The sequence below is a fragment of the Balaenoptera physalus genome, assembly GCF_965194825.1.
Source record: "Balaenoptera physalus genome assembly, chromosome: 16".
Classification (NCBI taxonomy): domain Eukaryota; kingdom Metazoa; phylum Chordata; class Mammalia; order Artiodactyla; family Balaenopteridae; genus Balaenoptera; species Balaenoptera physalus.
In genome coordinates this window covers 3,472,201-3,499,407 of record NC_138898.1, presented here as the reverse complement: position 1 = coordinate 3,499,407, position 27,207 = coordinate 3,472,201, and the positions used below count along the sequence as shown (strand labels likewise).

The 27,207-nt window shown below is 32.7% G+C and overlaps 1 protein-coding gene across 1 annotated transcript in view; it reads right to left on the bottom strand.

The window, feature by feature from the left end:
• The window catches only part of SYCP2 (synaptonemal complex protein 2), a 79,964-nt gene that overhangs the window by 14,819 nt on the left and 37,938 nt on the right, over window positions 1–27,207 (bottom strand). Inside the window, exons 15-33 of the mRNA XM_082428290.1 lie at window positions 21,467–21,615; window positions 20,203–20,277; window positions 19,613–19,759; window positions 16,861–16,960; window positions 15,850–16,007; window positions 13,985–14,054; window positions 13,572–13,629; window positions 12,904–13,037; window positions 12,315–12,754; window positions 9,410–9,537; window positions 8,582–8,618; window positions 6,339–6,409; window positions 6,181–6,238; window positions 5,641–5,696; window positions 5,173–5,230; window positions 4,474–4,642; window positions 2,466–2,503; window positions 1,821–1,991; window positions 407–599 (exon numbers count right to left, since the gene is read on the bottom strand). Coding sequence (XP_082284416.1) covers window positions 407–599; window positions 1,821–1,991; window positions 2,466–2,503; window positions 4,474–4,642; window positions 5,173–5,230; window positions 5,641–5,696; window positions 6,181–6,238; window positions 6,339–6,409; window positions 8,582–8,618; window positions 9,410–9,537; window positions 12,315–12,754; window positions 12,904–13,037; window positions 13,572–13,629; window positions 13,985–14,054; window positions 15,850–16,007; window positions 16,861–16,960; window positions 19,613–19,759; window positions 20,203–20,277; window positions 21,467–21,615 — 2,310 coding nt within the window. The remainder of the gene's footprint in view (window positions 1–406; window positions 600–1,820; window positions 1,992–2,465; window positions 2,504–4,473; window positions 4,643–5,172; window positions 5,231–5,640; window positions 5,697–6,180; window positions 6,239–6,338; window positions 6,410–8,581; window positions 8,619–9,409; window positions 9,538–12,314; window positions 12,755–12,903; window positions 13,038–13,571; window positions 13,630–13,984; window positions 14,055–15,849; window positions 16,008–16,860; window positions 16,961–19,612; window positions 19,760–20,202; window positions 20,278–21,466; window positions 21,616–27,207) is intronic.

Sequence of the window (27,207 nt, the reverse complement as noted above, 5' to 3'; positions counted from 1 at the left end):
TTGACCATGATATTTCTTGGAGAATTTTGTCAATGAAATATAAAAATGAGAAAATAGAAATCCCCATCATTATTTCCCTCTTATTAAATATATTTTGAGCTAAAAACATAAATGTTTATTCAAGCTTTCACATTATAATTTGTAAGTATACATTAAATATTTTCTATATTAAAGCATTTGGTCTTTAACTTCCTAACATGTAAAACTTCAGTGTCATAGTAATATTGTTCCCAAGTCTACTTAGCAAAGACCAAGTTCCTAGCATTAACTAGTTTAAAAATGAAGTTTTGATTACTGAAAATCTTAAACATATCCCTCAAAATTAGTCTTCAAATTGTATTTTCATATAATTAGTTATAACAGAAAATTAATGAACATTCAACTAAAAGAAAAAAATGATACTGACATCTCATTACTTCTATAGATGATGGACTCCCAGATAAAGTTACAGGAGATAGACTATTATCTCTTATAGTATCTTTCAGTAGAGATGAGTTTTTCCATTCTTTTGATACATCCTCTTGTGTTTCGGCAGTGAAGGAATTCTGCTGTTTCTTTGGCAGTTTCATGGTTTTGCGTCTGGAATGGATCTTCTCCTCCTAAATGTATTGGTATCTTTCAATTATACTCGAATACAAATAATTTATACTTGGACACATAAAACAATTTAATTAAATTACATTGAATTATTTATTAAATGCCTTGTATCACTACATACAGGCATAACAGGGGCCTCAGCATGAGTAGTGAAAGACCTTCTAATATACAAGAAAGCATATGACAAATTCAGAGGAAAATATTATAGACTATAATAAATATCCTAATAGATACAAATAAAATGCTATAACGGTTCAAAGAAGATGATTTCCAGTTTAGGGAAACCAGAAGGAGTTCCCCGATTTCATGGTACTCAACACGCTCAGGAGTCTGTAAAAGAAGATGGCAAGGGAACATACTGAGAGTATGGAGGACGACTGATATGAGCAAAGGTAGCGAGAAGCACAGGTCTTGTTTGGCAGTCACAGGTTATTCTATTTGACTGTTACAGTTCTGTGTATATACTGGGGAAGTGAGAAAATAAGCTTGGAAAGGTATTTCGATGTTTTGAATGTCTATTTGGAGATTTTCAGGGTTTTCCTTTGAAGAACGTAAGATGAGAGTTGGCTTGGTAAGATTTACCTAACTATTTGCATAGTAAATTAAAGTAGGAAGCGATAAGAAAATGTGGAGGTAAGTTATGAAGTCCTTAAGTTCTTCCAGGTAAGAGATAACAGGGGGCGATGGAGGTTTAATGATTTAAAATGAGAACAGTGTAATGATCAGAGACCTGCCGGACTCTTTTGAGTTCAAATCTTTTTTTTTTTAACCATTTCCTAGCTGTGTGACCTTGGGTAAGTTCCTTCATCTCTCTAGAAGTCAGGGGTGAACAGAGGTGGGGCAGGGTATGGAAAGAACCTCAGATCCAGTATTTTTGCTTTCATTCAAGAAAAAGATCCACAGCTTCCCAACAGTCTGTAGTTTCTTGAAGCATAATTTTGGAAAGACCAAGTACTTCTCTAATTCAAAGATATTATCTTAAAGTTATAATTTTACTAGAGTCAAACATCTGTTTTGTAACAATAATGCCAACTTATTATAAATTTTAACATTATATTGCCTAAGGATCAATTTTTAGAATTGTTATATAAGTTTTCTCATATGGAAGGTTAAATCTTAAAAAGAAGTGACAAGATAAATCTGACATTCTTACAAAAATATATTCTATATTTAGTATTTTAAAAGGCTTTTAGAAACTATTAATCTGAATTGTATCTATTTACCTTGACTAGCACTTTCTCTTTAAATGAATGTGAAAATTCTTGTTCACTCTCTGATTCTGAATTTGAGAGATCTTTATAATTTTTTTTGGTTTCTGCGGCTCGTCGTGGAAGTCTCGTCCTCCCATCTGGAACTGTCTCATCTACCTTTTTGGTGATGTTTTTGTTGGGTGTCTTTAGGAGAAAAATTCCTGAATATATTAGATCAATATTTTGAGATACAAGCTATTTGCTACAAAATTGGCACTGTGACAAGATCTGTATATTTGTAGGAATAAAAAGATGCCTGATTAATACTTTTAAAATGACTGGATTTTATCTTTCCATTTCAAATATATCTTTATCACCTTTTTATCCTTATCATTAAAGCTCTGTGAGGCCTGATACATATTACGTAACTAAAGTAAGAGAGAGAGAAAGGAAAAGATATCAAAAATACCTACAACCACAGAATAAAATAGACTTAAAACAAGTCAACATGATTCAAAAAGGTAGAAGGTAGAAGTAAGTGTGCAAAGCTTGGAACAATTATAGAAAACAAGGAACTGATAACAAGGATAAAATTATGAGGGGACAAATGATATTTTTTCATTACAAGGAGAAAAATAATTTTAAAGGGATGTTTGAACACAGACTTCCTGGTTTTACCATTTTAGATCTTGGCTGTCCCCTTTCCAAAGATGGTCCTGCAATTAAAGAAAATAAGGTTAAATTTTTCAAATAGATAAGAACTGACATTAAAAATTGTTAGAATACTTCTGCATGTAAGTTAAAATCATAAAAACAATAAGAATATACCTTTAAACTCATTCAAAAATTTAAGTTTCAAGATAAGACTAAACTGACATTGATAAACTTTTACAGTATAGTTCGGTACAACATGAATTACCAATTTCCCTTCTTCTCCTCTATTTTATAGTATACACTTTTAAACATACAAGAGAATATGTAACATACATTATAAAGTTACACCCATGAATCTACCATTCCACTAAGAACCAGATTATGAATAATACTGAATCTACTTTGCGTACTCCCTCTTACACGATCCTCCATATCCCCTCTGCCAAAAGGTCATCACTATCCCGAAATCTGTTTCTTAGTCACCTGCTTTTAAAGTTTTACTTCACAGATATATATCCCTAGACAATATAATGAACTTTATAAAACAGTATCACATTATATGAAATATTCTATGATTTGCTTTATTTTTCACCCATCATTATGTTTCTAAGATTTACCCATATTATTAAGAGTTGCTTCAGTCCCTATTCCCTTTTTTGCATTTCCAGGACAATTTCCACTTTCTAAATATTCACTGAAGCCTGAGAACTGGGCTTATCCCAGCCAAGGAAATAATAATGAATTGGGATTATCCAAGGTCTTCCTGGCAATAAACCAGCTCGTACATATTGGCTCACTGTCATTCAACCATAAAAACAAAACAATTCACTCAGAAGTGTTCTATTTTAAGAGTATTTACTGACTTCAGTATTCTAACCTTTAATAACTTCCCATGTCATAAATGTCTTTACTTATACATCTTCCTACTAGACTATAAGGGCCCTGAGAGTATGTGAATCTTATCATGTTTCTCCTTGGCTTATAACACACTGCTTCAAAGTCCACACACTGTGACTAGACCCAGCCACATTTTTCAACATTTTACCACAAGTCTGATCTACATTCCAACTACCCCGATACTGCACTTCCTGAGTACACTATGCTATTTCCTACTGTCTCTTATATATATATGTTAATCCTATTACTTCTCTTCCTCATGTATATGATTGAACTCTCATCTGTTTTCAAGATTCAGCCTCATTTCTAAACACATGCCAAAGTTCATTTCCTATTTCCTCTATTTTTACTTCTTTTTAAGCCATCGTTCCCTCCCCCAACTCCCACAGGTCACTAACAATTATTTTTATCCTGAAAGAAAATAAAAACTGATTCCCTTAAAACAAATATAAATTTAAAAGCTCAGAGTTATGTCACCTTCTTTTAAAAATGGAATATATAAAATCTCTGTGGTTTAGTAAACACTGAAATTTATCTAAGCTATGAAAATGGCCATTATGTCTAGCCAAAAATGCATAACTCAAACTCTTATCCAGCTACTTCAAGAAGCAGAAGACTTATGCTAGGAAAACATTTTGTGAAAGATTTTGGCAAAAAAATTTCTGCAAGAAAATTGTTTTCCTTTCAATAAATTTTTATTGCATCTATATGAATTCCTAAAAAGCAGGGATTGGGGTGTTGTCCAAGCTTTGATTTTGTTTACGGTGCTGGGTTCATAAGTACTTAATACATTACTCACAGTAACTAGCTAAATAACTGAATAGTAGGCCATGAGTAGAGAAATGAGAGTGTGTCATGAACCAAAGATTATGATAAACCATATTTTGTGTCCCTAAAGATTCCAATAAAAAAGAAATTTAAATATAACCATATTACCAAAAATAATAAAACAAAAAGAAAAACTGCTGTAGCATTTTGGTGTTATTTACTTTCATACTTTTTTTCCTATTCAAAAGAGTATGTAATTATAAACACTATCTACATAACAAAAACACATTTATCAACCAACAAAGTATTTCATACAGTCGAAATGGTAAAATCATTTACAGCATTTCTCTAAAAAGTGATTTCTTACTTGATTTCCCACTTTTATGTTTCTTCACATTTTTACTTCTGCTGTAGTCTATTAGCTGTGGTTTTGATTTTGGTTCTCTTAGCCAGCTAATATCGGTCTTGCTGTCATCACATTTGTATTCTGTGTCAGTATCACTAAAGAGATTTTTCTTTTTATGATTAGTTACAGTCTATAAAAACAAAAAAACACAATCCTTGTAATAGATGAAGGAATCTGGCTTATTATATGTCATATAAAGGAAGTTAAACCAAAAAAATAAAATAAAATAAAAAACCCCACCAAAACACTCAGAAAAACTAACTTCTCATTTTTTTTTAGCACACTAAATCATCTATCTGGCATTAAGGACCTATCCAATAAAATCACTCAGAAATCCAGATCAGAGATTGAGATTTATATTTTGCTGTCAATGTTGTTGTTAATTAAAAGTTAAATCAAAACAGCTTACTTCCGTAGAGACAAAACCTAATACCATTGAAGAGAGTAACTAAGGTTGTCATATTTTCTATTACTAGATGATTACAAATAGCTCAGAGACCATAGGAAAAGTCAAAATAGGAACATGGATAATCTCCAGAGTAAAAAAAAAAAAAATGATCCAAATATTTTTGTTTTCCAGTTCTGGGATAATCTTTGGCATTGAAAAATTAGTAAAAGAAATACTGATTTTAATAGACACATTAGGATATTATAACTTACTCTTTTATCTTTTGTTTTGAGAGAAGGTTCAAGTTCATAATGATTCCTTAAACCTAACCTTGAACAAAAATATACATTAATTTAAATCTTAATTACTTGTTTTCTTAAGGTAGCATGCAACTGGACAGTTAGACCTGGGTTTTCTGCCTTAACTCTTTTACTAAGTCCCTATATAAATGTGGCCAAGTCACTTATTCTCTCTGACCTCAGTTAATTATAAAGTAACAAGGTTAGATGAAAAGACTAAGTCCTTTCAGCTTCCAACTAATGTTAAGTGTACAGAATCTGCAAATTAATTTTAGAAGTAAATGCTAAAATGATAGAATAATAGGAGTAGTTATGACAGCATTTTTATTCTCTCTTTTGATATGTTAAAATGTCAAACTGGGAGGAAATAATTTAAGAAAAAGAACAACTGAGAAAACTGTATTTTAAACTGATCCATCTAATTATAATAAAAATACCTACAATGTTATTGAACTATCCACGCAGGTTTCTCTAGCTGTAGCTTGAAATTCTTGGATCTATATTATGAATAAGCATTAAAAAATTTCTTAGTGTTAAAAGAAGGTAAACAACAATTAAAAGAAATTAACATAAAAATCTTGTTTCTATAACTTCATGTAAGATGTGACAATAAAATTAATCTTACTAAAATGTTTTTATATTTAAGAAGAAAGCTAATAATATAAACTATATTAAAAACAAAATAAGATTAAATCTGTTGCATCAGTAAAGAAAGTGACTTTCTTGTTGCCCCAGTTACTCATTTTTCTCTACTTCAGTCCAAAAGATTTGAAAGAAAACCAAAAATACCTAGGTTGGTACCAAATAAATTTTGAAGAATTTAATAATATACGTTAAAATATTTTAAAGCGTATCTATAAGAGGATGGAAATTAGAAAACATGCTCTAATAACTGCATGGTGAATACAAAATAAATACTGAATAACTAAATACAAAATTTAGGATTTTGTACAAAATACAAACTTCTGATTTCTAGCTTACTCCAAGTTTTATAATAGGCTCATCAGCTCCATTCAAATTAAAATTGTAAACATCATTCCTGTAAAAATGAAGAGAAATATTAACTTCATTATACAACAAATAAATTTATTGTCTTCAAATATGAAGAAAACTTTTAAGATTTATGAAAACTTACTTACAATGGGCATTCAGAAGTAACATTAACAAAAGTAGTCTTCAACTGTCTATAACGTTTTTTCTGAACCTTTTCCTAAATACAGAAGAAATTTACGTAAAACCATTCAAACTTGTATATTACTTGTCAAATAACAGATGCAACTAAATTTTCCTATATTATCTAGTTGTGTTTCTACTAATATAAATTTTACATTTGTGAGTTTCTTTATAAACATCCACACTTTAAAAAATATTGAAGACTTAAGTGTTAACTGAGAACATAATAGAAAGTATTACAAATCAAATACAAACGATCCTTATATCTTTAGTATTTATTGACATTACTGGACATAGGTAAATGACCTCACTGGTATTCTACAAGCTGAATTTAAGTGATTCTAGGATCACAAAACAATCATGCTTCTACTTTTTTCCCCCAGAATCTCATTTGCTTTAAACTGTTAAATAGAAAAATTTCAGGAGAGGCTACGGTTTATGTAAAATCTCATGTGAAAGAGCCAAAATTGTATCAATCAACTAGTATTATTAGGGAAAGATGTGTGTACATTTATTCCTATAGCCCACTGCTCAAAGTATATTCAATCTGATCAAAAAGTAGGCAGAAAAGAAGTTAAATAAAATTTTAACATACTTAAGTGTGTAATTATGTTATTAAAGTAATTTAACTATAATTAAGTACACAAATATCACTGAATGATTACTGATCAGAAATAATTAGAAGTCTAATTTAATATCTGGAAGTTGGAAATATTAAAACTAAAATATTCATTTTAGTTGTGATTCATCTTCAATTTTATTATTTCTTTTGGCTGTTTTATAATAAAATAGTTTACATTATTCCAAAAAGTTTATCCTTCAGTATTTTACTCCTCTAATCACTGATCTGACTTGTCCTTTCCAAAATGATTTTTACCATTGTTTAGATACATTTGCTCAATTCATCTTTTGCATGCCAGTGTTTGCTAAGTATTACCGAAGATCCAAAAATGAGCAGATATTAAAGATACAAATGTGAGCAAAGGTCTTACTTATATAGGATACAAAGATGATTCTAAACAGTTGCATTCTAGTAGAAGACAGAAGAGAGAAAAAAAGAACTGCAATAGTTAATAAAAAGGTACAAAGACATTATCGCACAGATTCAGAATTCTTGCCCATTTGGATTTTGAGTTAGGGCACCTTAGAAAGTTTTCATAAAGAAGGTAGACTCTGAAGCAAGGCTTGCAAGGAGGAATAAAGTTCTGACAAGGAAAAGAGAGGGTGAAAGAACCTGGCGACTCGCTTCGAAGTTCTTTCCAAAGGGGGAAGAAAAAGAATAAACACTTAGGAAAGACACTTCAGGGAATCTCAATTTATTATGTTTCAGCTAAATAAGACATGTCTAGGGAACTAACTTTAGGAAATAAGACAGACTTTTAAGAGGTCTAGGGAGCCAGCTTAAGTCTCCACTTAATTCAATAAGGAGGGGAGGAGATATGGGGATATATGTATACGTACAGCTGATTCACTCTGTTATAAAGCAGAAACTAACACACCACTGTAAAGCAATTATACTCCAATAAAGATGTTAAAAAAAAAAAAAAAAAAAGCAACAGAGACCAAAGAAGGATTCTCAATAAGAGAATGACATGATTGAAGCTGCGTGCTTTGGAAAGTAATAAAGCTAGTATTGAATGTAATGAATGGATTGGCACAGAGAAAATACTAGAGACAAAAAGAATTACATAAAGGATATTATAATAACCCAGGGATTAGAAATTAGAGCTCAAACAAAAAAAATAGGAGTTGGCACAGGCAGGAGAGGGAAGACTCAAGAGGAACTTGCAGAAGATAAAGCTCAAAACTTGAAATTAACTGGAGATAATTGTGAGGAATAAATCAAAGATAATTGATATTTTAAACCTGGATGAATAATAAATGTTTTTATCAAAAATATGGACTTCAGAATGATCTTATTGTCAAGAGAGATGTGATAAGTTAGGGAAAAAATGGTACTGAATCATGTACCAAAAAGTAAAAATATCACACATGTATGTAAAAGAAGCATTTTCTTTGAAAAGTAGAACAGAAGTTTAGCGGGCTTTTCTGAGTACTTGCCACTAATCTGGTCAGTTGTTTAATCCATTTTTCAATATGCTGAAAACATTAAATCTACTTCCATCCTACTACTATTCTATTTTACTGTAAAGTCAAATATCATAGAGTTTGACTATACATTTGGTGTAGTTAAATACATGAAACTTACCTTACTGAGCTGTAGATCAGATTTGTTTGAAAAACCACTATAAAAAAGGTTTTGTCAAAATTAAAAAGGCAATTAAATGTCAGTAGAATGTTTTTCATAAAATCCATATTATATAAGGTAAAACATACTTGGATCACTAAGTCTACATTCAATATGCTACAAATAACTGATATGTGACAGTCCTAGTCTGATATTTTTGCAACTCCACACACAGTAAACAGCAACATTAAAACTTAAGTCTAAGTTGAATCACTCATGCAGTAGGAGGTGCCAGACGATTTAAATGAATGGTTCTGCCATGAGAGTAATTTTTTTCATGCCATATAAAGTCAGAATTAACTTAAACATGAATTAACTACCTGGAAGCCTATAAAGAAACATTTTATAATAAAAAAAAACCTTCAGCAAGATTGCAAACAAGGAATACATATATACAATACAAAATAACTCATTTCAGCTCATTTAAATTTCATATTTTATTAAGCAATATATGTAAATATATTTAGTCTTACTCATCACTAGGCTCAATAAATAACATTTCTAAAATGTCTATATCCTAAAGATTTATTTCTGAAATGGTATGCTGTATCAATATGGTACTCTTGATACTTTATAAAATGTAATCAGATACTAGAATGACTAATTTCAATTGTAGTTCCCTTTCTATATAATTTAAACAGATTCTATTTATAAAAGTAAATAAGTACCTGTGTTTTCTAATGGAAGTTACATTATTTGGACATATGTTTAAAACTAACCTTAAAACTAGGTAAAATAATTTAGTTGTATCTCTCAGAAAAATATTCATTTCTAAATTTAAGGACATACCTGTCAATCAAAGACTCCTTTAATTTTCTTGTAGACTTTATGCCATCCTTTGGTTTGTATCTCTTATTAATTTGGCTTATCAAAGATTCTGCTGCATCACTAAATCCTTTCCCTTTTGACTCTTCTCTCTGAAACAATTTGTTAGCTACTTAAAAACTCTACCAGTTAACCTTCAAAGGAAAAAAAGGCTGAAAAGAACATTTAAGAAAAAATCTGGTTCTATAAATAACTACAAAGAGAAATAAAAGGGGTCAGAAATTATTTTTTTTTAAAGAAATAAGTTTAGGCCTTGTTAGGCATTACAACAACTTAGAATAAGTCTTTTAACATACAGAAATGTGCAGAGTGCTTTTCAGCGATTAAAAAAAGTTTCTATCCATGGGGGAAAAAATCATAAAAAACTGAAGGAAACCAGAAGTTGGTTCTTTGAAAAGATCAATAAAATTGATAAGCCTCTAGCCAAGCTCATTAAGAAAAAATACAGAAATTACTAGTATCAGAAATGAGAGGCTATCACTATGGATCACATGGATAAATCACAAAGATAATTAAAAAAATATTATGAACAACTCTATGCTCATGAATTTGATAACCTAGAGTAAATGGACCAATTCCCTGAAAGATAAATTCTACTAAAACTCACACAGGGAGAAATAAATCATCTGAATAGGCCTAATCTATTAAAGAAATTGAAACAATAATTAATACCTGCCAAAACAGAAAGGAACAGGCCCAGATGGGTTCACTGTTGAGTTTTATCAAACATTTAAGGAAGAATTATACAACTTTTCACAATCTTTCAGAAGACAGAAGCACAGGGAGTACCTCCTAACTCACTGTATGAAACCAATATATCCTAATACCAAAATCAAAGGAATTTACAAGAAAGGAAAGCTGTAGACTAATATTTCTTATAAACATAGATGCAAAAATCCTCAACAAAAAATTTAGCAAATTGAATACAATAATGTATAAAAAGAATTATGTACCCACAACCAAGTGGAATTAATTCCAGGTATGCAATGTTGATTCAACATCTGAAAATCAACTAATATAATCCAGGCTAAGGAAGAAAAGTCATATAATCATATCAGTAGATGCACAAAAGCATTTGACGAAATCCAATACCCATTCACAATAACAATTCCCAGAAAACTAGGAATGGAGAATATCCTCACCTTGATAAAGAACATCTAAAAAAAAAACTACAGCTAACATTATAAATTAATGGAGAGAAACTAGATACTCTCCCACTAATATCAGAAACAAGGAAAGGATGTCTGCTCTCACCACTCCTATTCAACATCATTCTAGAAGTCTTACTAATGCCGTAAGACAACAAAAGGGAATACACTACATACATATTGGGAAGGAAGAAATAAAACTGTCTTTGTTTACAGATGACATCACTGTCTATGTAGAAAACCTCAAAAAATCAACAAAAATATCCTTGGAGCTAAAGAACAATTATAGCACAATTGAAGGATACAAGGGCCTTTCTTCAGAAAGAAGAGAGAATAGTGTACTGAGAATCAAGAAGAAAGTGACCCAAAAGGATTTGGTTAAAAAAGAAAGTAGCCAAATGAGGCAGAAAAAGGGAATTGCAGGTTAAAAACAAAATAAAGAGTAGCCTGGTCAAGACAAATGAAATAATAACTAATTATATATACAACAACTGCAAAATTAGCTACTAAATATTTCACTTGCACACTAAGATGCTCCAATATATGAGCATTTTACACTGACTCTAGAAATTTGGCCACCCAGGTATTAGTAATACTCTGGAAGATAAATGAGGGCCTGTACAACCTGGATCTTTTAAGGCATAGTGAAAAAGCGATTGCATTACTGGCAGTGGAAATGTATTCTGATTAGAAAATTTTCTTAATCTGCATCTTGGTAGCAATGACCAAAAAGAAAAGGTTTATAACTTTATAACTGCTACAAAAAGTAAACTTTCAGTCTCAAAGTATGGTGCAAACTAGCTAAAACTCTCCTGGAGATTTTCTACAGATGATTAATTTGAAGAAGTGGAGTCTCCAGTAAGGACAAGCAACATTTACAACGGAAGATAAGTCTCCTCCACCCCACTCCGATACTTTCTTGAAAAACCTCGTCAAACTTTAAGGCAATAATCCAAGAAATGTTTCAGATGCTACTATGCGCAAAGCTGTGCTAGGCCATGCAGGAAAACAAACATTGAATAAAACATAGTCTTTACACTCTAATAGGTTAAAACAGGGGGAAAGAACACACAAAATAACCATTTATTAAAAAAGAAAGGTAAGCACCATAAGAGAGGCACAGACAGTTCTATATGCATGTTCCGAAGAATCTGAGGGACAGAGTGGGAGAGACCCAACAAGAGGAGACAAGGAACTGCAGGGTTCATTCATGCTATACCTATTTACATGCCAGCTATGTGCCAGCAGGCACATGGGTTCTATCAGGGCTGGGACGGGGGAGAGGTCAGAAAGGGGTTCAGGAGGCATGCACTCTCAGAGTCTAAGCTTGAATTAAAGAACATGGTATTACTAGTGGTTACCAGTGGGGAGAGGGGAGAAGGGAGAGGGAAGAGGAGAGGGGCAAGATAGGGATATGGGATTAAGAGATGCAAACTACTAAATATAAAATAGATAAGCAACAAGGGTAAATCGCACAGCATAGAGAAATACAGCCATTATTTTGTAATAACTTTAAATGGAGTATAATCTATAAAAATATTGAATCACTATATTATACACCTGCAACTAACGTAATATTGTAAATCAACGATACTTCAATTAAAAAAAGGACAGGGTATTACAAACACTAAATTTGTAGCAATTAATCAAGCTTCTTTCACTTTATGTTATTAAGTAGGCATATTATGGGTGTGCAGAAATAAAACACACTGAAAGCTCACCATTTTTTTTTGTTTCAAATCCCAGGAATTAAATTCAGATGTCAATCTTTTCCCTGATTTTCTATGACTTTTTGCATTTTTTCTAGGAGAAGGGCTTTTATCACAGATAGCAGTATTCACATCTTTTGACAGTGTGTATTTCTTCCTACAGATCACAGATTCTTCAACTGTCTTATTTAGGAGAACTGATTTAAAAGTAGTTTCAGATTCAATATGCCAATCACTCTGCTTTGTATTTTCAATATTTTTCTCCTCCAAATGTTTAGAATGATTCAGTTGTTGTTGTTTGTTTCTTTTGCAAACTTCTACTTCTGCTTTATGTATTTTGTTATGCTGCATTCTTTCTTTCCCATACTGCACCTTTCCCATTTCCTGAGAATTATCATCAGATATTGAAGAGGATGATTTTTGTTTCGTAAGTTTTTTGTTGATAACAATATCTAGTGGGAAAATGAGAAATTAATCCTTATTAAATTTATAAACTGATCATATACAAAATTTGTTAAAACCAAAATATTTGTTAAGACATTTCAAGAAATGAGTATTTCCTTGAACAACTATTTTATATACAGAGAAAACTGTGTTTTACCTTGATTAAATGTGCCTCCTGATGAAGTACTTGCTCTTTGGTTATTACACAGATTAATATTTGTTACAGGTGTCCAACACGCCCATTTGGAGTGCATTTTATTTCCACAGATGTTGTCTAAAACACCAGGTGACCTGCAAAATAAATTCATTTGCTTATCACAAAACATTAGCCTATGACTCTGATATAAGGCCTTGGTTCTTTTTATTTAGTCAATGTTTATTGACAGAAATTTAACAGTCAAGTATGAAAATTATTCTCATAAGTCCTGATGAAAGTTAAAATTTACTATATAATTGATCAAGATTAAAGAATATTATTGTGAAAGTTCCATTATTGCTACTATTTTGATATCTACCTAAATACATCTCACATATCTTACACGTCTTCATGTATATCTAAACTTGGTTAATTTTCTTCACATTCATACTTTATTGTTTTAAAAATCTCATTCATTTTAAGTCTCTCAATTTGAAGAGTTATGTTGGTTGAAGAAACATATAGGCTATTCCCCATTGTGCGATCATAATAATACTTGAAAGATGATAAATTCTATAACCAATACTACATTCTAAGACTATAAAGGCCTTGTCCTTTAAATTTGTTACACTCATCTAAAAGTAACATTACTATAGGCTAAATGATTTGATAGGTTTTCTCATACTTACACAGGTTTATCTATTTTTCCCACTGCCTGTGAATCAGGAACAATTTCCTGGAGTTCACCTAAAAAGAACAAAAATTATGGTATTTTCATTTTTTCGTGCAGCTGGCAGGGTAAAATGAAAGCTAGAATTTGATCAAAGTTCACATATTGGGATGGAAAGATTGATTGATCTCATCTTCCCCCTCCCAGACCCAAACTTCTTGGGAACAAAGGCTGTATTATATTTCCTTGTAACCTCTAAGTTCTTTGCATAAAGCTGAATGTATTCATTATAAATCTTTTTTTCAAATAAATGAAAGGGAAGTATAGAGAGAAGTGAGTATATATATATATGTATGTGTGTATGTGTGTGTGTGTATGTATATATATATATATATATAAAGAATGACTAAAATTAAACCAAGGATTACTTACTAAAATTTTGGTTTGGGAATTCAATGTCCTTATTTTCTGTCTTTTCTATAACTTTAGCAGTTTCGATATGCTATAAACAGGGGAGAAATTTTAATATAAATTTGAATTAAGGCATTATATGAAAACAACTTTTAAAAGCCAGAGTATTAAAGTTTAAAACTTTTTTGCCTTACTATTAAAAGTTGGATAGTATTTCTATTTATTTCATAATGATTATGCCCATTCTAGAATACTGCCTATCCTAAAACACAAGAAAGTAACTTTCATTGCAGATAAGGAGGCAGAAGATCCTACAAATTTTCTGATCTCAGCCACAGCTAGAAAAATAATTCAATTTTCCTCTCTGAGAATTTCTAGCACCTCCATGGCGTATCTTCTCTTGCTATTGATCTCATAGCCTGCATCTATTCTGTCTTTTCACTAACATACATATGAACCGGAAATTATGAAGTATTAACTTATTTTGTAAAGTTTTGGCCACTGCACAAGTAACTTGACTGTAGCAAGCTTCCCTCTTTCCACAGCCACAGGTACACACCTGCCCAGACCAAATAAAAATTTGCCATCACTATCAGAAAAATATACCCTCTAACTAAGATATTTTGCCTCATCCTGGCTGTCTTCCCTACTGGGAGAGGAGCAGTATGAAAATGTACAGGTGTGTTTTTTGTTGTCACAATGACAGAAGGGCTCTCCTGACAATAAGTAAGCCCAGGCCTAGGACACTTCTCATCCTACAACATTCAGAACCACACTGCACAGCTAAACAATACTGCCCCTATTAAGAAACACTTAGGTAGACAATTTGAACCATTACTTTGACTATTTTTTCCTAGTATCTTCAACTCTTGCACCCTTTATCTTTCGGCCACATAACCATTAAAAATTTTTTTACATCCACCATCTTTCTTTTTTTTTACTGTAACACCAAGGCTGCTAAGCTTTATTTGAGGAAATTATACTTACTTCTAAACTAATGCCATGATAAGCTTCATAGTCTTAAATTTGAACTGGGCCCTCAACACTGCCTAACGCTTGTACTTATTCTTCCCCCTCTCCATTCTCTCTCAGTAGTTAATCCAAACCTCTGTGTGTCTCTGAGCCCTCTACTTCAAGGCTCTGTCCCCAAGAGAAGCTCACCATGCTCACACTTCAGAGAAAACAAAAGCTTTCAGGTGTTCCTCCTCATCTACAAACTTATCTGTATCTCTGATTACCTATTTCTCCAAGACACAACTTTCTCTCATCCATTCCCTGCTCTGTCCCCCCTTCAACTTCCTGGAAAGAATGCCCTCCTCGATGTCCATGTGACTAATAACCTTTATTGACCCTTCAAAAATTAACTCCTCTCCATCTCCTAAAAGAGCATCTCCTGATCTTCAGCTTCCCCTCCAGCTGTGGGATTAGGCACCTGCCCCTCTACTAGGTTTCTACTGCATCCTGTATGTACATCTGAGAACACATACAATATTATAATCGTCTTATTAATTTGTCTAATTCCTATGCTAGACTTTGAGATACTAAAAGACAGATTCCACTTGTGTCTTATATTTCTAAACCAGAACCTTCCCCATAGCAGACACTAATTTGTATAATAAACTAAAGAATGATGGCAAGTCCATTTCTCCTACTGAATGCATAAATCAGTTACACTGAATGAATATTTCTAAATTTTATTGTTAGCACAGTAAATGATTGATAAGACCTTACTTTCAAGGACAATAAATGATATCTAAAAAAATTTAAAAAGCAATACTGTAGGAAAAGTGAGACACTCACTGCTTGCAAAAGTAGTTAGCTCAATTATGTATTTCTACAATAACTTGATAAAAATTTATTTAAAAATGCTTTCAAAGAAAAGTTACTTTGTCTGTATTATCTCCTCTATTTCTTTCTTCAGATGGTCTAGATTTAAGCGATACAGCATTATCCACTCCATTTTCCAATGTTTTAGAAGCACCAGGTTTTTCTGTAGAACTCATCATTTGCAGTGGTGGTTTAATTCTTCTTCTTCGTGGTGTTGCTAAAAAGGAGGACAAAGGACTGCTGTATTTGTAGGATTTTCTACGTTGCTCTCACTGAGATAATTTTTGCTGAGGAAGGTTAAAAAAGGGGATTCTAAGATGGGTCCCAGGTTTCTGACTTAGATGAGTAACTGGATATGGACGCCATATTCCAAGGTAAGAAATGGAGAAAAACTGGCAGGGAGGGTGGAAAGATGAATTTATTTTGGACCTGTTAAGTTTGAGAAGTTTGTCAAATATTAGATAATTTCCCAGTAGGCAATCAGATTTTGGGAACAGAAGGTCACTATTAAATTGTCATAAAGATTAAATAATACTGTGTTTATAATAGCAACTAGTACACAGTATCAGATTATTTTTAAATTTTTATTTAGCTCTTAGTATGTACAAGGCACTGTCTAAATGTTTCACAACATTTCTTGTTTAATGAATAATTTTTATTTAATCCTTTAAACAATTTGATGAGGTTAGACACTTTAGTCCCATTTCATAGAAAGGAAACTGGTTCTAAACTTAGCTACAAAGTACATACCCAGGAGTGGGGAAACAAGCCCAAGCAGCCTGATTAATTTAATGTTTTATCCACTATGTTATGCTGGCTCCCACTTAAAATTACAACAAATTATTAATGCTGGATATTAATATTCTGAATAATGTTTATATGGATACCCATTAAACTTCTCAGACATTTATAATTTTTTGACAGAAGACATTTGTGGTTCATATTTTATTAATTTTTATATCCCCAAATTATCCTCTAGATAAATTAGGTCCAAAATACTCCTGAATTTAAAAAATGCCGGCTTAAAACAATAATACTTGTTAGGAATCTTCAAAGACAATAAAACTTACATGTACTGACTAAAAGTATTGGACTTCTCACAGTGTATCTATCTGCGCCAGAAACAATCATTGATGCTTCAGACATTTTTCTTTTGCTAGGAGTAATTATCTTAAACCATGAGAAAAAAAAAACCACAGTAAATATACATTCTCTTTTGAAATTAAATATCCTATAATTTTATTCACAACATTTTGCCTTGACTACACACAAAAGACATATGGTATTTTATAAACAATATGATATCCAGAAATATCTGTAGTTTAGCCTGACTTGAAGGATTTTATCCTAATGTTTGGTATTGAATAGATAGCTGAAACAAGTAAAGGATGCTGTTTTAAAGAATATTTAAAGAATATCCAGACTTAGAAGTATAGTACCTTTATATATTAGCTGAAAATATTTTATTGACACTCAGTTTATCTAGTTAACCACTGGCTCACAATTTCGTATTGTATTTCATAAGGATAATGTTTGGAACACATATTTATGTAAACTTGTTTGTGAAAGTTTTCATAACATTAAGCCTTCTTCAAAACTTTCACACATTTAAAAAATTGTATTAATATTCTGTGAAGACTAAACTGCCTTTGGAGTAAAAAGCAGCTACAGGAGTTCAGAGACTCAGTGGCACACAAGCTAGTGTTCCAAAAAAGATGTGCATTTTCTAACTTTAGCCTAGAATGACTGATAAGAGCAACAGAAGTAGATAAGCAGAGGCGGGACTACAGGGGACAGGAGTTCCAGAGGATGCCGTACAAAGGACTACATGATGACAAACCATAAAGAGGGAGAAGACAGCTGTTTTGAAAAAGGCACCTGCCCCTAAGACAGAGAAAAAAAAATTGATGGAGTTTTGAGTAGGTACGTATATGGGGCAATGGAGGAAAGGTGGGGAAGGATAGGAGAAATGTGAATTCTAAGATGAACCAGAAAATAAGCTACTGAATCAGCAGATTCTTCTCAAAGAAATTACAGTTCTAGTGGTATATAATGAATGAGATCCAAAAAGTTACTTATTCATATAAATGCTTCGAACAGTTAGTCCTTATTGAAAACACAGTGTGTATTTAACAACAGTGCAATGTTTTTCAAACTTTAGTGTGGTTAAGATCTTTTCCAGAGTTTGTGTTATGATTCAATAGGTTTAAGGTGGGGAGGGAGGGTCTAAGAATCTGCATTTTTAGTAAGTACTCAAGTTATGATTCTGATATAAAGACACAAAAAAAAGGCTTTTATAATCTAATCATCTGAGGGAACTACAGTTGACAAAAATGATACTTTTAATTTAATGAAGGGCACAGACTAAAGGGAAAAATAGTAACACAATGTATGGAAGAGGCTGTGAGAGTTACAGTTGCCTAAAGGTGAGAGATTAGTAAAAATAATCGGGAAAAGCTCCATTAAGAAAGTAAAAATGAACAAAGATTTACAAATGTAAGTACACTTTAGATAAGCAGAGGTAAAAGCAGCACGAATGAAAGTACAGAGGCAAGAATGAGCATGCCATAAAAAAAGAGACAGTAAAGCAACTGACCATACTAAAGTGGAGGGTATTTCGACAGAGTAATATTAAATTACAGAATGTCTTCAAACTAAGTCAAAACTTAGATTTAATGGGATAAACACAGAGATGACAAGGCTTTCTGAGCAGAAGAATGCTATGAGGATACCGGTATTAAGAAAAATCAGTGGTGTACGACACAGGGTAGCTCACAAAATGGAGCAACAGTGTCAAAGACACTATTAGAAGGTTACTGTATAACCTAGGTATGCTAAAATGAGTAACGGTAAAGGGAATAATAAGGAGGAAACGATGTGAGAGATACTATGAAAGAACAATCACTAGCACCTTGGTTCTAGGTATGGGGGGAGAAGAGTTTGGAATCAAGGATATCATCAGAAAAATGAATGGTAACATTACTGAAGTATGGAGGCAGATGCAAACTTGAGGCAAAAGATAAAGAGTTTGAGGTAGACTTTAGGAAAGGGCTTGAAGAGACACAACCAAGGGAAATATTAAAAGAGTAAGTGGAGACTTAGCTATAGAACTTTGAACAGAAGCCTGGTACATTTTAAGAGCTTAAATTATGCACAGGAAGGAAGCTCTCTAAGGGAGAAGGCACAGAGATGTTCAGAAGGCTGGGTATCAAGCTTTTAGAGCAAATCTACATTTAGGAGACAGTGAAAGTATCTCTGATGTAGTAACAGAAGTAAAAAGAGAATTAAAATGCTAACATAGAAGACAGAGAGGACATTAAGAAAGAGAGGGCTGTTAGCAATGTCAAGTGTCACAGCAAGATGTGGAGAAGGCAGCTGGGAAATGGTTCTATCACATGTGGCCTAGAGGAGATCCTCAATGGAGCAGGAGGAGGAGAAAGAACCTAGTATTTTGCTTTCTTTCCTCATGCAAATAAACAGAACATTACATTATAAATTTGTATTAGCCAGTGCAGAGACAGAACAGAAAGGATAAATGCAAAAAGTGGTAGTTACTTTCCTATATATCTCTAATTTGAAACTTACAAGTGTATGGTATATCTTGTCCTAAATCCCTAAACCTTACATATAAACACAATCTACTGAAACACTAACTTTTTTTTTTTTGAAACACTAACTTTTGTTTGCATTTGTAAAAGGCAGGGGAAATACTCTGAAATGTGACTGATAAACATGAATTCTAGATGCTTTTTTCTATAATTATATATAGCAATGATTTGACCTATGCTATTTTATAAATGACTATTTTGATGCCATATATACCTCAGGCTGCCTATTTTTTCTGTCCCCTTGATTACTGTTTTTGATATATTTTGGAGGTTTAGCAAATTCCTCTTGGGGGTTAGCTTTTTCTTTCAAACTAACGAGTTCTTCTTCGACTGGTGAGATTTGACTTTCTGGGACTAGAATCTGTTGGAGAATAAGGAAAAAGTGTTTAAAACTGCAAACCATAGGCAGTTCTCAAAAATCACTGGATGTCTTCGTAAAGCGCTCATTCATCTTACACTCGTAAAGGTCAATTCTTTTTGTCTTATATCTATGTACTGTTATAATTTTTAGTCCTTTTTCAAACGTTAATAGACATAAAACAGGCTTTGGCGTTAGTGGAAGAACATGTACTTCTGATTTTTATTTAAAGTTACCAAAACTGGTATTAATAACAATCTACCTTCTGTACTGAAATAAATGATGATTAATATGTTTAAAAAGTATATACATCTTATTGGGGCACTATGTTGAGACAATTTATTTTTTTAGATATTCACCCTCCAAGATGAACTTTATTACTGTGCTATTATTATTTAGTGTTAAACTTAGCCCAGTGGTAAAAATCAAGTAAGTTAGACACATACCTGTGATCCACTTGCATCAAAAAGAATATGCACAGATGTTTTGGCAACTGAAACGCCTTGTTTTCTGGTAAATTCCTAAAGTAAAATTAATTCAAAGGGATGTCATTTTCTCCCAGTTCTTTCCATTTTAATGCAATTATTTCCTATACCTGTTTCCTTCCAAAATTGCCAAATTATCTTAAATCATTATTATTTATACATATAAATACTCTTTTCAGAATAATTCAATGACTCCCCACTAACCACGGTCTTAGCCTGCTATTTTGGTAAGGGTTCCTCACAAGCATATTATCTGCTATTCTTCACCATAAATCTTTTGCACGCTATAGACTGAATTTTTCCCCCGCAATTCATATGTTGAAACGTAGTCCCCAAGGATGGTATTAGGAGTGGAGGCCTTTGGGGGTTGCTAAGGTCATGAGGGCAGAGCCCTTATGAATGGAATTAGTGTTCTTATAAAACAGACCCCAGAGAAATCCCTCACCCCTTCCACCATGTAAGGACACCATGAAAAGATGGCCATCGATGAACCAGGAAACGGGCCCTCACCAGACACTGAGTCTGCTGGAGCCCTGATCTGACTCACAGCCTCCAGCCTCCAGAACTATGAGAAAAAAATGTTTGTTGTTTAGGCCACCCAGTCTATGGTATTTTTGTTACAGTAGCCTGAACAAACTAAGACATGGACCATCCAAGCTTGTCAACTGAACATCTCCCTAAACATAACATGAATTCCCACCTTGATTCCCAGTTAAACAATATCCGACTTATATCGTCTTCCAGTCCTGGAAAGCATCTTATCTAAATTTCATTCATTAACTTCAAAGGCCATTTCAAGGCCCACCTCCATAGCCTTTCCTTCATATCTGACTCTTAATGTGCATTCTTTCTTCAACATCTATACTTCATTTTCTATATGCCACTTACTTCTTCTGAGGCACATTCTGTAATTCTCACAATGTTTAATATCTTGAAAACAAGCCTTTGTCTCATTTCACTTTCTAAACACCTCGCAGAAATTCATTAAATGTTTTGAGTAGCTGCTGCTAATTCTGTCATCTGAGATTCTTTCTAATCGGTATCTGAAAGGGTATGGCTAACAATCTGATGGCCATTCCACAATACAAATTTAAAGGACTAAAAATCTACATGTTATTTTATAAAGAATTGTAGGGAAAAAAAATCAGTGAAACTTATAGTCCCAAGTAACTGAAAGTTTCCAGAATTATGAAAATAAATGTTTATTAAAAAGAGTTTGACTTACCCTATACTTATTTGCACCAAAAATTTTTTGTGTCACGTTAGTGATTTCTAACGATGCATCAAAATACAAAAGCAATTCCTTCCCTTCTCTTTCACTAACTTTTACTTTATTTTTCAGAGTTATAGTCAGTAGCTTCTTCGATTCTCTCACTGTACGCAAAGGAATCACACTGATTAGTTTACATTCATTCCTATGATACCACTCTATAGGTATACTATAAATAAGAAAAGCATGCAGCATACCAATTAAAATGAACTAAAATAAAATTAACTTTTAGGATTTAACAGTATTTAAATTAATCAATTCTGGTACTAACTACTTACATAAACAAATCAACAATTCAGTTTATTTTTCAGTCTCAGTTTCCTGATCTATAAATTACAAGGTAATACAATAATTAATGAACTAAAGCCCTGAGTACATTCTGGACACTAACAGGTTCTTAATAAATATTCTTTGGACACATCTGAGAAAACTATTTTCTTAATTTAAAACAGGCAAAAAAGAAAATAACTTTAATTCCATAACTAACTATTCCTAGGCATAAGCATCTATTAAGACATTTCTATTAAATCCACAGTTACAAACGTGTTGACAATGAACGTTTGATAAAAACTTGAGTACTAGGATATTGTGAAGGAAGAAGGATACAGTGCTAATCCTCAATAAATTCACCAATCCAGTGAAAAGAAAATACTGTTAAGTGCCAGTTTATATGAAGTATTCACCTCCCTTCCTCCAAAAAGTTACAGAAAATTACCTGGCACCCAATTAATGTGCCTGTATTATGGACCGAAGGCCACTATGGTCCTGTCCTACCTCTGGTGGTGCTCCTGTTGCTGACTGAGAAGTCTCCACACCTGCCCCCAGTGTTTGCTTTTGGGCAAGAGGAAAACATCCTGAGGGAGAAGGACCACACCAAGGACAAAACTTTGTGTCTGCATCAGGAAAAGCTCCGCTGGCCACTCCATGCTACCCTAAAGGACAAATGTCCCTATCGGCTATAAAACTCTCTGATCCTTATGAGGCTTGCCCAAACAGAAAATGTCTTATTTGCTTTTGCAGCTATATGGTCATGAAACTTCCTCCGTGATGTCCTTTGATGGTACTAAGAAGTATTAGTTGCCTGAAGATAGTCGTAACGCAGTTTCTAATCCAAAATGCTGGTAGTTTTTTTTTTTTTTTTTTAAAGAAAAAAGTCACAAGTCTCAACAGTAAAAGTTTTCAGGCTTTAGAGATGAAAGATCAGGTGACGTTGAAAATGATAATGTTTCAGATTTTGATGATGAAGATTAGAACACTTATAATCTTTATGAATATTTTTGTTTATTGTTATATCCCTCTGATACGCATTTGAATTTTTTTCTGCAGCTTGCTGTGAACTTAGAGTAAATGCAGTATTTGCTTCACTGCTTGCAATGAACATGGTATTAGAATTACTTCCAATTTATTATTTTGCTGAATGCTTTGTACCTTTTTCTACAAAGCATTCTCCACATATGTCATGACTATCTACATAAGAATTTGTTGATATCTGTTATATTTTATTGCTGACTTTGTTGAAATTTCTGATATTTGCTTTGACTGCCTAGACTATATCATGGCTTGCTTTTTAGTTAGCAATATTACTGAGATACCAGAAAACTTCCTATTTTGTTGCTTCCTATAAAATCCAAGTATTTATAGATATCAACATATTTGGATCTTATAATGTTATCTAGATATTTCTGTAGGATTCCAGTATACTATTCTTAAATGAATATAATAATATGTTTTCTCCTGCAAAACCATTCAAAAAAACACCTAAAAACTGTCCATGGAGCCTTTATTTTATATACTCCTATAAATTGAACATAAAAGGGTCTAACCTCACCCTATTGTGCTGCTGCTTCCCCATTCCTTCAGTCTGCAACTGTAGATGCTCTTTTTCACTAGAACTATTGCTTGATCTCCAGAGTCCACACTTTTTTTTAACTTCCATGAGTGCCAGTCATGTAAAAAATTCAGATCTTGCCTGCTCCACATAGGTAGACTACATCACCACTTTATTACAAAGGATATTAAAAGATACAAATGAACAGCCAGATGAAGAGAGACAGTGTGAGGTCTGGAAAAGTCCTGAGCACAGAAGACACTATCCCTGTGGCGTCTGGGGTGTGCCACCAAGGGTCAGTATAAGGACTGAAGTGTGTATACTGATATTGATAATGAAAGAGTTAATTATTACCTTGACATCTGAAATTTCAGTGGAAATTTTGATGGAGTGGGATGTTAAACAGAATGTAGAAAAGAACAGAAATGAAGAGCAAGAAAGGGAAAGATTTAGTAAAAACTATTCTCTCAAAATTGGCTATGAATGGAAAAAGAATGAGATAGAGGAAGACATAGGATCCATGTAGACTTTTTTAAGATGCAGTGACAAATGTACCATAAAAATGTATGATGTTAAAACTACAGGAGAGGACGTTATGTTAAGTGAAATAAGCCAGTCACAAAAAGACATATGCTGCATGATTCCACTTAAAACAGTCAATTTCATAGAAACAAAAAGTAGAATGGTGGTTACCAGGGGCTGGGTGGAGGGGAAAAAGGGGAACTGTTCAATGAGTATGGAGTTTCAATTTCTCAAGATGACAAAAGTTCTGAAGATCTGTTTCACAATAATGTGAATGTACTTAACACTACTGAACTATATACACTAAAAAATGGTTAAGATGGTAAATATTATGTGATTTTTACCACAATAAAAAAAATAAGAGAAACTGCATGAGGGTGTATATGGAAACTTTCTACACTATTCTGGCAAGTTTTCTGTAATCTAAAACTATTCTAAAATTTAAAATTTATCTTTAAAAAAGACCCAAATCAAACTTCCAGAGGTGAAAAATATAATGCCTGATAAACATTACACAGGATAGAACAGAAGCAGGTTACACACTGCAGAAGAAAATATTAACTAGCAACAAAACACAGCAATAAAAAACTACCGAAATGAAAAAAGAGAGTGGAAATAAAAGCCTGGAGTTTGGGTAGAGGATGCAGAGAATCAGTGAGCTACGGGAGAACTTCATATAGCTTAGTATATATGTAATCGGAGCCTCCAGAGAGGAGGAGGAAAAAGAAGGAGCAGAAAAAAATATTTGAAGAACAGTGGATAAAAACTTTAGAAGCAAGGAAGCTCAATGAACCTCAAGAACGAAAAATATGAAGAAAATTACACTAAAGCACTATAATCAAATGTTTAAAACTACTAATAAATAGAAAAACTTAAAATCAGCCAGGGGAAAAAAAGACTTTAAACAAAAAGGAGCAAACATAAGAGTGACAGACTTCTCATCAGAAACAATGCAAGCCAAGAGAGAGTAGAGTAACCTCTTTCAAGTACACTGAAAGGAAGACAACAGGCAGTCTAGAATTCTATATGTATCAAAAATACTTTGCAAAATAAAAACAAAATAAAGACTTTCTGACATAAAAAACCTGAAAGAACTCATCACCAGCATATCTGCAGGTCAAGAAATATTAGAGAAGTCACCTAGGCAGAAGGAAAATAATACCAGATGGAAATCTGGGTCTATACAAATGAAAGCTGAACACTGGAAATGGTAAATATGTGGGTAAATATAAAATACTTTTTAATCCACTTTTTAAATCTCTTTAAAAACTAATTGGCTGCATAAAGAAGAATATCATTATACCATAATATGAGGTCTTTGACACATTCAGAAGCAAAAAAATTTTTAGCATTATGGGCAGCAATGGCACAAAGGCCAGGAAAGCAAAAATGGAAGTTTACTACTACAAGGTTCTTATACTATTCATAAAGGGGTATAATATTACTTCAACACACACACTATTAAGTTAAATATGTATAAAATAAACCGTAAATCAGCCACTAAAAAGGTGGATATAAAGCCAACAAAAGAAATACAATGAAACCACTGAAAATGAATTAACACCAAAGAAGAAAAAGAGGAAAAGAAACATGGCAGATGGGCTGGCACTTAGAAAAAACAAAAGCTAGATGATGAATTTAAAGCAAATCAATAGTCACATTAAAAACCACAAAAGGCAGAGACTATCAAATTACACTGACAGTCTCTGATATGACGCCCAGTATCAGTATATGATGCCTATAAGAAACCCACTTTAAATACACAGACACAAATGACTTAAAAATAAAGAAAAGCTATGCCATGCTATAATTAACCAACAGAAACTTGGAGAGAATATACTAATATTATATAAAGTAGACTGCAGAGCAAAGAATATTACCACAGGAAAAAGAGTCATTTCATAATGATAAATTTATGAAGAAAAGATAATACCACTAAATGTTTATAAAACTAATAACAGAAATTCAAAATATCTGAAGCGAAAAAATAACAGAAATGCATAGAAAAAAACCCACAGCTCTAGTGGTGACTTCAATACCGCTCCCTCAATAAGTGATAGAACAAGGAGGCAGACAATGAGGGAGGATATATGACAACACTATCAACCCAACCCTCCACCCAACAACAGCAGAATACACATTCCTTCAAGCGCACTCACACCATTCACCAAGACAGACCATATTCTGGGTCATAAAATAAGTGTCAATATACTGAAAAGGATTCTCAAAAATCATACAAAGTATACTCTCTCATAACAATGAAATTAAGTTAGAAATCAGTAGCAGGAAAATATCCCTGAAATCTCAAGTATATAGAAACTAAATAAAACACTTTTAAATAAACCTATGGGTCAAGGAAGAAACCAAAAGAGAAATTTAAAAAGAATAAATTACTGAAAATGGAAATACAGCACACGGCAATTTGTAGGATGCGGCTAAGGAAGTACTTAGGGGAAGAATGTAAAGCACTAAACAGCTATATTAGAAGAGAAAAAATGGTCTCAGGCCAATGACTTCAGCTTCACCCTGAGACGCTAGAAACAGGAAAGCAAATTACAACTAAAGTAAGCAGAAGAAAAGAACAGATATAAGAGCACAGATCAATTAAATTGAAAATCAAAACACAAAAATGAGAAAAATAGATGAAACTAAAGGCTGGCTCTTAGAGAATATCAATAAAATTGATATAACTCTCATCAGACTGATTAGGAAAAAAAGATACAACTTAGCAGTATCAGCAGCAACAGGCGGACCATCACTACAGAATCTACAGACAGTAAAAAGATAAAATGGGACCATTATAAACCACTTTATGCCAATAAATTTGACAACATGATTACTTGAAAGACACAAATTACCAAAGTTTACTCAAGGGAAAAAAATAGATAACCTGAAAAACCCTCTATCTATTAAATTAATTGAATTTGTAGTTAAGAGCCTTCAGCAAAGAAAAGTAAAAGTGCAAGCCCAGATTGCTTCACTGGTAAATACTACCAAGTACTTAAGGAAGAAACAATACCAATTCTACACATACTCTTAGAGAAAACTGAAGACTATAGAAAACTTGCCAGTTCAGCCTATGAAGCTAAAAATGCCCTGATTCTGAAACTTAAAAACAAAAAAACAGACATTACAGGAAAAGAAAACTAGACCTTCTAGAACATGAAATACCAAATTCCTAACTAAATTTTGCAAATCAATTCCAATAATATATAAAAGAATAATACATCACAAAGAAGTGTAACTATTGTTACAATGTTATTTCTCCAGATATCAAACTACAATCCCAGTGTAATTCTAGCAGGCTTTTTGTAGCAATTGATAAGCCAATTTTAAAATTTACATG